Below are 14,443 nucleotides of genomic sequence, written 5' to 3'. Positions count from 1 at the left end.
CTCTCATCTCCCCTTCCCCTCTCCTCCTCCCTCCCCTGTCCCTCTCTCTCCCTCCCCTGTCCCTCTCTCCCTCCCTCCCCTGTCCCCCCCTCCCTCTCTCTCCCATCTATCTCTCCTCCTTCCCTCTCTCTCTCTCTCTCCCTCTCCCCTGTCCCTCTCTCCCCCTCCCCTGTCCCTCTCTCTCTCTATCTCCCCTGTCCCCCTCTCTCTCCCCTGTCCCTCTCTCTCTCTATCTCCCCGTCCCTCTCTCTCTCCCCTGCCCCTCTATCTCCCCGTCCCTCTCTCTCTCTCTCTCCCCTGCCCCTCTATCTCCCCGTCCCTCTCTCTCTCCCCTGTCCCCCTCTCTCTCCCCTGTCCCTCCTCTCTCTCTATCTCCCCTGTCCCTCTCTCTCTCCCCTGTCCCTCTCTCTCTCCCCTGTCCCTCTCTCTCTCTCCCTGTCCCTCTCTCTCTCTCCCTCCCCTGTCCCTCTCTCTCTCCCCCTGTCCCTCTCCTCTCCCTCCCCTGTCCCTCTCTCTCTCCCCTGTCCCTCTCTCTCTCTCCCCTGTCCCTCTCTCTCTCTCTCTCCCCTGTCCCTCTCTCTCTCCCCGTCTCCCGGGGCAACCACAATGGCAGGCCTGGCCATCCGATCCGGCGGCATCGATGGGCGATCGGGGCGGGTGAGCAATCGGCGCTCGGTTGGTCGGGTTTGCTGGAGCCGGCGGCAGACAACATGGCGGCGGCGGAGTGAGGGGCCGAGCGGCGGCGGCGGAGTGAGGGGCCGAGCGGCGGCGGCGGAGTGAGGGCCGAGCGGCGGCGGCGGAGTGAGGGGCCGAGTGAGGAGTGAGGGGCCGAGTGAGGAGTGAGGGGCCGAGTGAGGAGTGAGGGGCCGGCGGCGGCCGGGCTGACACACACACACCGGGCCTGAGTGTGTGAGCGGCGCCGGGATGTCGGACAGTTACGGGCGGGCCCTGCTGCGGGTGGCGGTGGCTCAGATCTGCCAGGCCCTGGGCTGGGACTCGGTGCAGCTCACCGCCTGCGACATCCTCACCGATGTGCTCAACAGGTACATCGAGCAGCTGACCCGCGGCTGCCATCGCTACAGTGAGCTGTGTGAGTACCAGAACCCTGTTTCTACTGTACACACACACCCTGACAGCAACACACACACCCTGACAGCAATACACACACCCTGATAGCAATACACACACCCTGACAGCAACACACACACCCTGACAGCAACACACACACCCTGACAGCAACACACACACCCTGACAGCAACACACACACCCTGACAGCAACACACACACCCTGACAGCAATACACACACCCTGATAGCAATACACACACACACAGAGCAACACACACACCCAGACAGCAATACACACACCTTGACAGCAATACACACACCCAGACAGCAATACACACACCTTGACAGCAATACACACACCCAGGCAGCAATACACACACCCTGACAGCAATACACACACCCTGACAGCAATACACACACCCTGATAGCAATACACACACACAGAGAGCAACACACACACCCAGACAGCAATACACACACCTTGACAGCAACACACACACCCAGGATAGCAACACACACACCCTGACAGCAATACACACACACAGAGAGCAACACACACACCCAGACAGCAACACACACACCCTGACAGCAATACACACACCCTGACAGCAATATACACACCCTGATAGCAATACACACACACAGAGAGCAACACACACACACCCAGACAGCAATACACACACCCTGACAGCAACACACACACCCTGACAGCAACACACACACCCTGACAGCAACACACACACCCAGACAGCAACACACACACACCCAGAGAGAAACACACACACCCAGAGAGCAACACACATACCCAGACAGCAACACACACACCCTGACAGCAACACACACACCCAGAGAGCAACACACACACACACAGACAGCAACACACACACCCAGAGAGCAACACACACACCCTGACAGCAACACACACACCCAGAGAGCAACACACACACACACACACAGACAGCAATACACACACCCAGACAGCAATACACACACCCAGGCAGCAATACACACACCCTGACAGCAACACACACACCCAGGCAGCAACACACACACCCTGACAGCAATACACACACCCAGACAGCAATACACACACCCAGATAGCAACACGCACACCCAGATAGCAACACACACACCCAGATAGCAACACACACACCCTGACAGCAACACACACAGATAGCAACACACACACACACACACAGATAGCAACACACACACCCAGATAGCAACACACACACACCCTGACAGCAACACACACACACCCTGACAGCAACACACACACCCAGATAGCAACACACACACCCAGATAGCAACACACACACCCAGATAGCAACACACACACCCAGAGAGCAACACACACTCCCAGATAGCAACACACACACCCAGATAGCAACACACACACCCTGACGGCAACACACACACCCTGACGGCAACACACACACCCTGACGGCAACACACACACCCTGACGGCAACACACACACCCTGACGGCAACACACACACACCCTGACGGCAACACACACACCCCCAGGCAGCAACACACACACACCCAGACAGCAATACACACACCCAGATGGCAATACACACACCCTGACAGCAATACACACACAGACAGCAATACCCACACCCAGGCAGCAATACACACACTCTGACAGCAAAACACAAACACAGGCAGCAATACACACACCCAGGCAGCAATACACACACCCAGGCAGCAATACACACACCCAGGCAGCAATACACACACCCACATAGCAACACACACACCCAGAGAGCAACACACACACCCAGAGAGCAACACACACACCCAGAGAGTAACACACACACCCAGAGAGCAACACACACACCCTGACAGCAATACACACACCCAGACAGCAACACACACACACTCAGGCAGCAACACACACACCCAGGCAGCAACACACAGACACCCAGGCAGCAACACACACACACCCAGAGAGCAACACACACACCCAGACAGCAATACACACATACACAGAGAGCAATACACACACCCAGACAGCAAAACACACTCCCAGATAGCTAAACACACACCCAGGCAGCCATACGCGCACCCAGACAGCCATACACGCACCCAGACAGCAATACATGCACCCAGACAGCAATACGCGCACCCAGACAGCAATATGCACACCCAGACAGCAATACGCACCCCCAGACAACAGTACGCGCACCCAGACAGCAATACACGCACCCAGGCAGCAATACACACACCCAGGCAGCATTACACGCATCTAGCCAGCAATACACACCTACTGACAATTACACATACCTAGACAGCAATACGCACTTGAATAGCAATACAATCACCGACCCAAATGCACACACTTAGACAGCAGTGTACCCCATGGCACACAAATACCACTTAGACACACACACTCTTTCTTACGCACTCTCTCTCTTATGCGCATGCTCTCTTTTACGCACACGCTCTCTCTTACGCACGTGCTGTCTCTTACGCGCACGCTCTCTCTTACACGCTCGCACTCTCACGCGGGCTCTCTCACGCGCGCGCACTCTCTCTTACGCGCACGCTCTCTTTTACGCGCACGCTCTCTTTTACGCGCACGCTCTCTTTTACGCGCACGCTCTCTTTTACGCGCACGCTCTCTTTTACGCGCACGCTCTCTTTTACGCGCACGCTCTCTTTTACGCGCACGCTCTCTTTTACGCGCACGCTCTCTTTTACGCGCACGCTCTCTCACACGCGCCCTCTCTCTTACGCGCGCGCGCACTCTCTTACGCGTGCGCACTCTCCCACGCGCGCGCTCTCTCCCACGCGCGCGCTCTCTCATGTGCCCGCTCTCTTTTACGCGCACGCTCTCTTACGCGCGCGCTCTCTCTTATGTGCGCGCTCTCCCTAATGTGCGCACTCTCTCTTAGGCGCACGTTCTCACTTACGCGTGCGCTCTCTCTTACGCGCACGCTCTCTCTTACGTACATGCTCTCATGCGAACGCTCTCTCACGTTCACGCTCTCTACGCGCACGCTCTCTTACGCGCGCGCTCTCTCTTACGCGCGCGCTCTCTCTTACGCGCACGCTCTCTCTTACGTACATGCTCTCACGCGAACGCTCTCTCACGTTCACGCTCTCTTTTACGCGCACGCTCTCTTTTACGCGCATGCTCTCTCTTACGCACGTGCTCTCTCTTACGCGCACGCTCTCTCACACGCGCCCTCTCTCTTACGCGCACGCGCACTCTCTTACGCGCACGCACTCTCTCACGCGCACGGTCTCTCACGTGCACGCTCTCTACGCGCACGCTCTCTCTTACGCTCGCGCTCTCCCTAATACGCGCGCGCTCTCCCTAATACGCGCGCTCTCTCTTACCCGCACGCTCTCTCTTAGCGTGCGCTCTCTCTTACGCGCGCTCTTTCTCTTACGTACATTCTCTCACGCGAGCGCTCCCTCGTACGCCCACTCTCTCTTATGCCCACTCTCTCTCTTACATGCACGCTCTCTCTTATGCGCACGCTCTCTCTTATGCGCACGCTCTCTCTTATGCGCACGCTCTCTCTTATGCGCACGCTCTCTCTTATGCGCACGCTCTCTCTTATGCGCACGCTCTCTCTTATGCGCACGCTCTCTCTTATGCGCACGCTCTCTCTTATGCGCACGCTCTCTCTTCCGCGCATGTGTGGTCTCTTACGCGCACGCTCTCTTATGCGTGCTCTCTTTACGCGCGCTCTCTCTTACGCGTGCTCTCTCTTACGCGTGCTCTCTCTTACGCGCTCTCTCTTACGCGCTCTTTTACGCGCGCTCTCTTACGTGCGCTCTCCCTTACGTGCGCTCTCCCTTACGTGCGCTCTCCCTTACGCGCGCTCTCCCTTACGTGCGCTCTCTCTTAGGTGCGCGCTCTCTTATGCGCGCGCTCTCTTATGCGCGCGCTATCTTACGCGTGCTCTCTTATGCGTGCACTCTTGCGCACGCACTCTCTCTTGCGCACGCACTCTCTCTTGCGCACGCACTCTCTCTTGCGCACGCACTCTCTCTTGCGCACGCACTCTCTCTTGCGCACGCACTCTCTCTTGCCTCTCTCTGCGCACGGCACATCGCTCTTGCGCACGCACCCTTCTTGCCCACACACTCTCTCTTGCGCACGCACTCTCTCTTGCGCACGCACCTCTCTCTTGCCGCACGCACTCTCTCTTGCGCCACCGCACTGCCTTGCGCACGCACTCTCGCTTGCGCACGCACTCTCTCTTGCGCACGCACCCTCTTGCCCACACACTCTCTCTTGCGCACGCACTCTCTCTTGCGCACGCACTCTCTCTTGCGCACGCACTCTCTCTTGCGCACGCACTGCCTTGCGCACGCACTCTCGCTTGCGCACGCACTCTCGCTTGCGCACGCACTCTCTTACCCACACATACACACACACTCTCTCTTACACACGCTCTCTTCGACAGCAACGCATACTCACACTCAGCAGTACACCCACACACACTTACCCCCACCTATACAGACAGGCGTACAAACGCACAATTATACTTAGACAGCAACAGACACTTTTTTAGTGTGTATGTAATCACCAAGCCAGGCAATAGCTTCCATAGTGACTAAATGGAGTTCTCTGAGCTCTCTGCTGAATTTTGTCATGGGGGCAGTTTTCAGTGATATGAATCATTGATTGAGGGCACCATGGTTGCAGTCCGGATTCCCTGCAAAGCCCCACTTGTGCCGAATTTCTGCACAAACGCTCTGGCCAGTGCGAAAACAGTTGAATGCCCAACGTGGCCTGGAAGCTGGGTGAGCAGGCTATTGGATCTCTGGTGAGGAAGTGTTTTTTTTTAATGGTGGTGTGTTGGCTCCATTTGAGCCGCGACACGGCCTCTGGTATTATTCCTTGGCAGAGTGGTCTTAGAACAGCAGGTGGATCGGTAAGATCCTTGCGTAGCGACAGGCATGGGTTGATGTAAACCTTTTCCAGCAGCTTTCTTGTTGCAATTTCATTCATAATATGAGGAGGTGGGATGTGAGGGGATGGGATGTTGCTCAGGACTGGGAGCCAAGGCAATTGAGTTGACCAGAGGGTACCTGTGATGACTTGTACTGTAGTGGTGCACAGTACTCTGCAGTCAAGTAGGAGATGGCAAGAGCTGAGGTCCTTCAGGCTTGAGCAACTTCACCCAATTAAGAGCCAGCAAGTTTGCTGAGGAGGTAGTTTCACATTTTGATCTTTGCTGCTGTCTTGCTCAGATGTTTTTAGTATGTCAGTATTCGGTCAAGGATAACACCAAGATAAATGGGATGTTGTTCCTGATTCGGTCTCTTGCCATTCAAGAGTTTCCTCTTCGCACTGGCATTGTGGAGGTGAAATATACTTGAGACTATTTTGTTACTGGGGGAGGTTGAATGTGCTATGTCTTCCAGGAGCTGGTCAGCTTTGTAACATCGTTGTTTAGTGTTGCTTCTAGTTTAGCAAATGTCCCAACCTGAGAAGCACAGCAGATATAGTCAGCGTAGTTGAAGTTCCAAGACAGGGTTGGAGACAGAGCATTGATATAGAGATTGAAAAGGGCAGAGCCCTGGGCAAGTCCATTGGACTGTTTCCTTCAGGCGTTTGTCTTATCACTCGTGCACCTGAACCGTCTGTCTCGGAGTAATAGTACAATGGCGTCAGTAACCCACGGAGGGAGGATTGTTTAGATTTTGACCAGCATGCCAGACAGTGCTGTATGTTGCATTGAAATCGAGAAAGACATTGCCTGTTTTGAGGTGATTATCAAAGTCTTTTTCGATGAAGATGTTTTGGGGAAGGACATGGTTGCATGTGCTTCGCCCTTGCTGAAAACCAGCTTGTTCACCGTTCCAAGATTTCTCCGTCTCTGGCTCTATCCACTATAAGATGAGCTGCTCTAAGAATCACAGAGAGGTGAGATATTGGTCTGTAGCTTGAAGGCAAGTTTGGATCTTTGCCAGGTTTTGGGGGCCGATGACTTTGGACACGTGCCAAGGTTTAGGCAGTCTTACTTGCAGATAACCCTTGTGAGGAATTCATCCAGCAAGCAGCAGGCACGTGAGCCAATGTGTTTGAAAAGCATAGGAAGAATGTTGGCATAGCCTGTGGCAGTGCTGGGCTTTGACTTTTTTTGTCGCACCTTGTCCAACTCCATTGCAGAAAACGGTTCAGGGCGTGATCTGAAATTATCATGTCTTCGAAAGGCTCGCCACTCAGTCTTTATTAGCTTCTTTCTCCAATGATGCCTTTCCCATATGGAGGAGATGGGCTATTTTGTTGGCATTTGCAGATAGTTGGCTTGGTGTAGGTGGTTGCTGAGCTGCTCCAAGATGGCATAGGAGCATCCAGCGTTCCTGGCTGGATTGGGTGAAATTCAAGTTCCTGGTGGTTTCTTCCCATCTAGCTCAGTGGGCAGAGTCTAAGGCAGTGATGGGCAACCTAGTTTATTGAGTGGGCCACATGACTGCCCCTCCTTCAACTTAATGGGCCACAAGATTGAAATCGGGCTTGTTCACTAATTATGACCCCGTGAATAAGGTTAAATATATTTAATACATGCCAAATATTTCCTAACGAGTTAGAAAAGATGCTTAATCAATGTTAATAGAACTTTCAGCAACTTCAAATGGTAAAAACGAAAAAAATATTTGGACGCAGAGGGAGTGCACAGCTCTCACAGTCAATGCTGTGAGCAATCAGTACGCACCTCGCTTCACTTAGCTTTGCTTTACATGCGTATCACTTCAGTCATACTAGTAAGAAAAAAACAATGCGGTCGGAAATCAGTTGAATCCAGCAACCCTGTGTGTAACAGCGGTCAACAAAATGTCCCGTGGGCCAAACTCAGAACCCTGAGGAGCCACATGTGGCCCCGGGCCGCAGGTTGCCCACCATTGACCTAAGGACTCTACCAAGTGACCAGCTACATCTGGGTCACCAGTATTTCATGCACTTAGGCGGAAACATGCACATAGGCACAAATGCACACATGCTCAGACAGCAACATAGAGATGCATTTAGACACGCACATTGGCATAGTGGTATTGTCACTGAACTAGTAATACAGAGATCCGGAGACCCTGGTTCAAATCTCACCAAGGCAGGTGATGAAAGTTGAATTCAATAAAATTCTGCAATAAAAGTCTACGGCAGTGATGGGCAACATAAGCTAGCGTGTGGGCTGTGATGACCAAGAAACCATTGTTGATTGTTGTAAAAACCCGATGATATCTTTTTGGGAAGGAAATCTGCCCTCCTAAGCTGGTCTGGACTATGTGTGACTCTAGATCCATAGCAATGTGGTTGACTCTTAAATAATCTCTGCGTAGCTTGCCATTCAATTGAAGGGCAATTAGGGATAGACAATAAATGCTGGCCTAGCCAGCGACACCTACATCCCATGGATGAATAAAATGTGCCCATATTTAGACATACAGGAATATACATACTTAGACACGCACACAGAAACACTTAGCAACGCACATGTACACAGACTTAGAAATACACGCACACAGTCAGCAATACACACTGATACATTTAGAAACACATTTACTTGGACAGTAACACACACACAGACAAACACGGATACACATACATATACACGCTTACACATGCAGACACACAAATATACCTATATACTTAGAGAGCAACACACATACACACACAGACTTACAGACCGCAACATACAAACAGACATACCAGCACACACACACACACACACACACACACACGTACAAACAAAAACATAGTTGAACAAGTGCGTGCACACAGACAAACACACACACAGCAAGAACATCACTTACTCCAGGTTTCGCCCCCCACCCATATAAACACTTCACCAAACAGCCTCTGAGCAGCGAATTTGCCCTACGTCCTGCATTGTATGTTGTAGGCCTGTACTCCCTGGAGTTTAAAAGAATAAGAGGTGGTCTAATTAATACGTATCAAGTTCTTAAGGGACTTAACAGGTGAGATGATGTTCCCCCTGCTCGGAAAATGTAAAACACGGAGTTACAGTCTCAGAATGAGGAATCAGCCATTTAAGACTGAAATGGGGAGAAATTTCCTCATTCAAAGGGTTGCAAATCCTTGGAATTCTCTTTGGGTATTAAGGCATATGGGGATAGTGTGGGAAGATGCATCCGATAAAGAAGATCATGATTCTATTGAATGGTGGGGCAGGCTCAAGGGACCAAATGGCCTATTCCAGCTCCAATTTCAAATGATTTCATAAGGCCGACTAGAAGTTTAGAATATGGATCGAGTATGCTAGAAAGATGAAAATAATGGCAGTTAGAAAAAACTAGAATGAAGATTGAAGTGGAACAAGTTGTCTATTTAGGTCAAATGACAACAGAAGATGGAACATGTGATGCTGAAGTTAGAAGAAGGATGGAGAGCACCAAAAACAATTTTGTGATGATGAATGATGCGTTAACTACTAGGAAAAAATAACTCATAACATGCAACTTTCTATGCACTTTGCCGTATGTCTGAGAAACCTGGACAATAAGTAAAGATCTGTGGAAGAAAATAGAGGCCTTTGAAATGTGGATGCTAAGATTCCATACACAGAATATAAGACCATAAGAAGAGGTACTGGAAATTACAGGAACCTAAAGAACTCTTTAAAAAGTGACATCCAGAAAAGAAAACGTCAATATTTTGGTCATTTGATCAAAGTTGACAAGCTCAGAGATCTCTTCTGCAGGGCAAAGTGGAAGGCTGGTCAAGCCAGGCGCAGGTAGATGGTAGACGTCACAAAATGGTTTCAGACCAGTTACAGTGGGTATGTGGACGCAAGACAAACGAGTGCGAGATACCATGACCACATCTCCCGCGGTAGGAATAGCTACAACCAACCAGCAGTTGAAAGCATCATTGTAAAGCATACACTGATTAAAACAAACTTAAATTCCCTCTTCCCCATTATAATTTGATTCAGTTAAGCGGAGTTGTTATGGGGAAAGAAATAAAAAAGAAACAAAGATATCAGCCGTGATCGAATAGCCAAGCTGCACCCAAAAAGCAGCGCGCTGTGGTACAGCGTGGCCGAAAGAAGCCGGTTGACCCTGCTCCCGGGATCTACCTGACTCGATGTTGCGATGTAAATCCCGCCCATTGTGGGTGGAATCACTTTTAGCCAAATCTGCATATTAAAGCGAGACAGTTAGTGTAGTGATCCTGACTTGAGTGTGTACAGAAGGGGCTGATGGATAATGGATAAACCACCAGGGGGCAGCACGGCCCTCCCCCTCACTTTGGCTGATGTGACTGTGAGGGGAACAGGAATGGAAGTTTAGCTCAGGGCTGCTAGTGTGGCCAGGCCTAGTTGCAGAGCATAGAAAAGTTGTCACCTCATTTACAAGTGCAGTTCTTTAAGTAAGAGCTAACGCAGTTATTTAAGTTTTGCTGCTCAATAAACCTACCATCAAACTTCTGGACGACTTCTAGCCTTCTTTCCAGACCGTCTACTGTAACTGAGTTACCATCTCTACAGGTAACAAAACATGGTACAGGAGTGGCTTTATTTGAACAGCACTAGATAGATTAGGTTAGAGACCAGAAAGAACCAAAGCAACCAGCAAAAGCAACGTGCCGGCCGCTCGACTGTGGAAGACTTCGCAGCATTTTGATTCCAAACAACCTACTGAAGCGATGGATCACACGCTACTTCCAGAGATGCTGAAAACTACCGGTAATTTAAATAGTAACTGGAAAATGTATAAATAGCAGCTTCAGATATACATGGCAGCTATGGACCTAAATGCAGCCACCGACGAGAGAAAGATTGGACTATTACTCTCAACGGCAGGCTGGCAGGCGGTAGACATTTATAACTCGTTTACGTATGGTGATACTGAAGATAAAACTAAATATCAAGTGATAGTGGCAAAATTTGATGACCACTGTAAATCACAATCAAATGAAATCATGGAACGATTTAACCTGCGTAACAGATTCCAAAAAAACGGGGAGACTATCTCCAATTTTGTCACAGATCTCCGCTTGCTAGCACAAGGCTGCAACTATGCTGATGTAACAGACTCCATCATCAGGGATCAATTAATCTATGGTCTTTCCAACGAAAATTTAAGGGAATCATTAATGCAGCAAAATGATTTAACATTAAAAACCACAATAGAAGGCAGCACGGTGGCCTAGTGGTTAGCACAACCGCCTCACGGCGCTGAGGTCCCAGGTTCGATCCCGGCTCTGGGTCACTGTCCGTGTGGAGTTTGCACGTTCTCCCCGTGTCTGCGTGGATTTCGCCCCCACAACCCAGAAATGTGCAGAGTAGGTGGATTGGCCACGCTAAATTGCCCCTTAATTGGAAAAAATAATTGGCTAATCTAAATTTATTAAATAAAACCACAATAGCAAAATGCTTACAGCAAGAGCAGAAAAAGCAGCAGTACCTGGAGTTTCTTGAAAAAAAAACATGGAGAAGATCCACCATGAGGCAGACGTAAGAATGGTGGCCTCTCCTCACAGGCCTTCTTTTCCGGTGGCTGGCGCCCATAACGGCACATCTGCGCATGCGCGCAATCAGGACAGACGCAATCCTGGAAGGACCCGGTACGCACATGCGCAGTACGCACAATACCGGCCCCAGTCTGAAGAGCGCGCTGCGCATGCGCAAACGCTGCCAGCGCATGCCGTGCTACCGCTGTGGCACCGCCCATTTAAAAGGGAAATGTCCTGCACAAGGGAAAAGGTGTCGAAAATGCTCTAAGATGAATCATTTTGCCTCCCAGTGTCAGTCCACAGCCAAATACTACTCTCCAATGCAAAGGCATGGAAACTTTAAGGTTTGCACGGTAGATACAATGGACACTAGGACACCCGAAGAAAATGTTTCCAACTACGAAGAGTTCCACTCCTGGGAGAACACGTACGGCGTTGGAATCATAAACGCCACAGCGGAGCCACATGAGCTGAACACACAGCCTCGATACGTATATACCGTTGAATCCACAAGCGAATGGAGTGCCACGATGCAAGTGAACAACTCCCCAATTATGTTCAAGCTGGACACGGAAGCATTCGCAAACCTGACGACAAGCAAAGATCTCGCATCCATCCCAGGGACACACGAGATGCTACCTGCTGCATGCAAGTTAACAGACTACAATGGGAGCCAGATCACCTCGAGGGTATCATGCCACCTACAAGTAATCAACAAGACAGCCACAAAAGGACTACGTTTTGAGATCGTGGATGACAAAAGAACTTCACTATTAGGTGCTCAAGCCTGCAAGGATTTGCGGCTGACACAAAGGATTTTCATGCACACGGCTGACTCATCACGACTGCCGATGACATACAGCTGCTTCTCAGTGAGTATCCCGACGTCTTCTCTGGCATGGGTACGTTACCTTACAAATACAGAATCCTGCTCAAAGAGGATGCAATACCGGTCATTCATGCACCAAGGAGGGTACCAGCTCCATTGTGGGACAAGCTAAAAGCAGATCTCCAACGCCTCCAATCTCAAGGCATCATATCCCAAGTCACACAACCGACTGACTGGGTCAACTCGTTGGTGTGTGTCAAGAAGCCATCTGGTGAACTCAGAATCTGTTTAGATCCCAAGGATTTGAACAAAAACATTCGCAGGGAACACTACCCTATCCCCAAGCGAGAGGCGATAATGAGCGAAAAGGCACAAGCTCGCATATTCACCAAACTTGATGCCTCACAAGGCTTCTGGCAAATGCAGCTCGATGATTCCAGCCGACTACTGTGTACCTTCAACACGCCGTTTGGACGGTACTGTTATAATCGGATGCCCTTCGGGATTATATCTGCATCCAAAATATTTCACCGAATAATGGAGCAGATGACAGAAGGCATTGAAGGCGTCCGTGTATATGTTGATGACATCATAATATGGTCAACGACAGAGGAAGACCACATTGCTAGGTTAAAACAAGTCTTCCAAAGAATCCACCAATTTGGGCTGAAGCTCAACCAAGCCAAGTGCACCTTTGCACGGTCCTCTCTGACCTTCCTGGGTGACACAATATCAGAGCACGGGGTGAAGCCGGACGCTGAGAAGATCGCAGCAATTCAGAGCATGCAGAGACCACGTGACAAGAAAGCGGTGCTCAGGTTCCTGGGATTCATCAACTTCCTAGGCAAGTTCATATCGAACCTAGCAGCACGGATGACGGCGTTAAGGCAAGTGATAAGGAAGGACACGGAGTTTGACTGGACCCAACGTCACCAAGGTGAATGGGACGATCTGAGACACCAATTGATGGCAGCTCCAATGCTGGCATTCTTTGACCCGGCAAAACCCACAAAGATCTCCACTGACGCCAGTCAACATGGAATTGGTGCGGTGCTACTTCAACAGAATGACCAGTCGGACTGGGTCCCAGTGGCTTACGCTTCTCGAGCGATGACCGCCACAGAGTGCAGGTATGCACAGATAGAGAAGGAGTGCCTGAGATTGACCACAGGCATGACCAAATTTCACCACTATGTGTATGGTCTCCCCACATTTCTCATGGAGATTGATCATAGGCCACTGGTCAACATCATCAACAAAGATCTCAATGACATGACGCCGCGCCTGCATCGCATGATGATGAAGTTGCGGAGGTACAACTTCATGCTGGTCTACACCCCTGGTAAGGACCTAATTATAGCTGATACCTTATCCCGAGCCATTGACGCTGACAATCTGCTTCCGGCTTCCATTAATGATGTGGAAGCTCATGCACAGTGGTGCAGGGAGACACTCCCGGCAACGGACGAGAGGCTGCAGCAAATTCGGCAGGCGACATGGGAAGATGCCACCCTGCTTCAAGTCATGCACAACCTTCAGCATGGCTGGCCAAGAGGGCAGTGCCCACAGTTCCAAAATGCCCAAACTGAACTGTCCATGGTGGATGGCATCATACTGCGGAATGACATAATCCTCATTCCACTGACGCTCCGGGCGGACATGCTCCGCAGGATTCACGAGGGGCACCTTGGTGCCGAAAAGTGCAAAAGGAGAGCATGGCAATCCGTGTATTGGCCTGGGGTAAACAAGAACATAACGAACACGGTGCTCACATGTGACACGTGTCAAAAACATCGACAGGCACAATGCAAGGAGCCACTGCAGCAGCATGAGATGGCTACGTCACCGTGGGACAAAGTTGGCATAGACTTGTTTCACTCCATGGGTCGAAACTGTGTTCTTCTCATCGATTATTACGGAAGTACTGAAACTCCCGGATCTCACATCGGCGTCAGTTATCAAAGCCTGCAAAGAAACCTTCTCCAGGCATGGCATCCCACAGACGGTCATGTCCGTCAATGGTCCTTGCTTTGCCAGCTGGGAGTGGTTGGAATTCGCAAAACAGTCCAACTTCAAGCATGTGACGTCGAATCCACACT

General features: G+C 50.6%; 1 protein-coding gene across 2 annotated transcripts in view; it reads left to right on the top strand.

Moving 5' to 3' along the window:
• Window positions 1-550: 550 nt before the first annotated feature.
• The window catches only part of taf3 (TAF3 RNA polymerase II, TATA box binding protein (TBP)-associated facto), a 200,658-nt gene continuing 186,765 nt past the window's right edge, over window positions 551-14,443 (top strand). Inside the window, exon 1 of one of the 2 annotated variants that reach the window (XM_038811879.1) lies at window positions 551-657. Coding sequence is in view for 1 of the 2 variants with exons in the window: in XM_038811878.1 (XP_038667806.1) it covers window positions 925-1,090 (166 nt within the window). In the remaining variant the exon portion in view is untranslated. Of the gene's footprint in view, window positions 658-846; window positions 1,091-14,443 lie in introns of those variants that run through there. The other variant, XM_038811878.1, reaches the window with a different exon arrangement.

Source organism: Scyliorhinus canicula, chromosome 11, assembly GCF_902713615.1.
Source record: "Scyliorhinus canicula chromosome 11, sScyCan1.1, whole genome shotgun sequence".
Lineage (NCBI taxonomy): Eukaryota > Metazoa > Chordata > Chondrichthyes > Carcharhiniformes > Scyliorhinidae > Scyliorhinus > Scyliorhinus canicula.
Note: the sequence above shows the minus strand (reverse complement) of the source record. Positions and strands in the feature narration are given on the sequence as shown.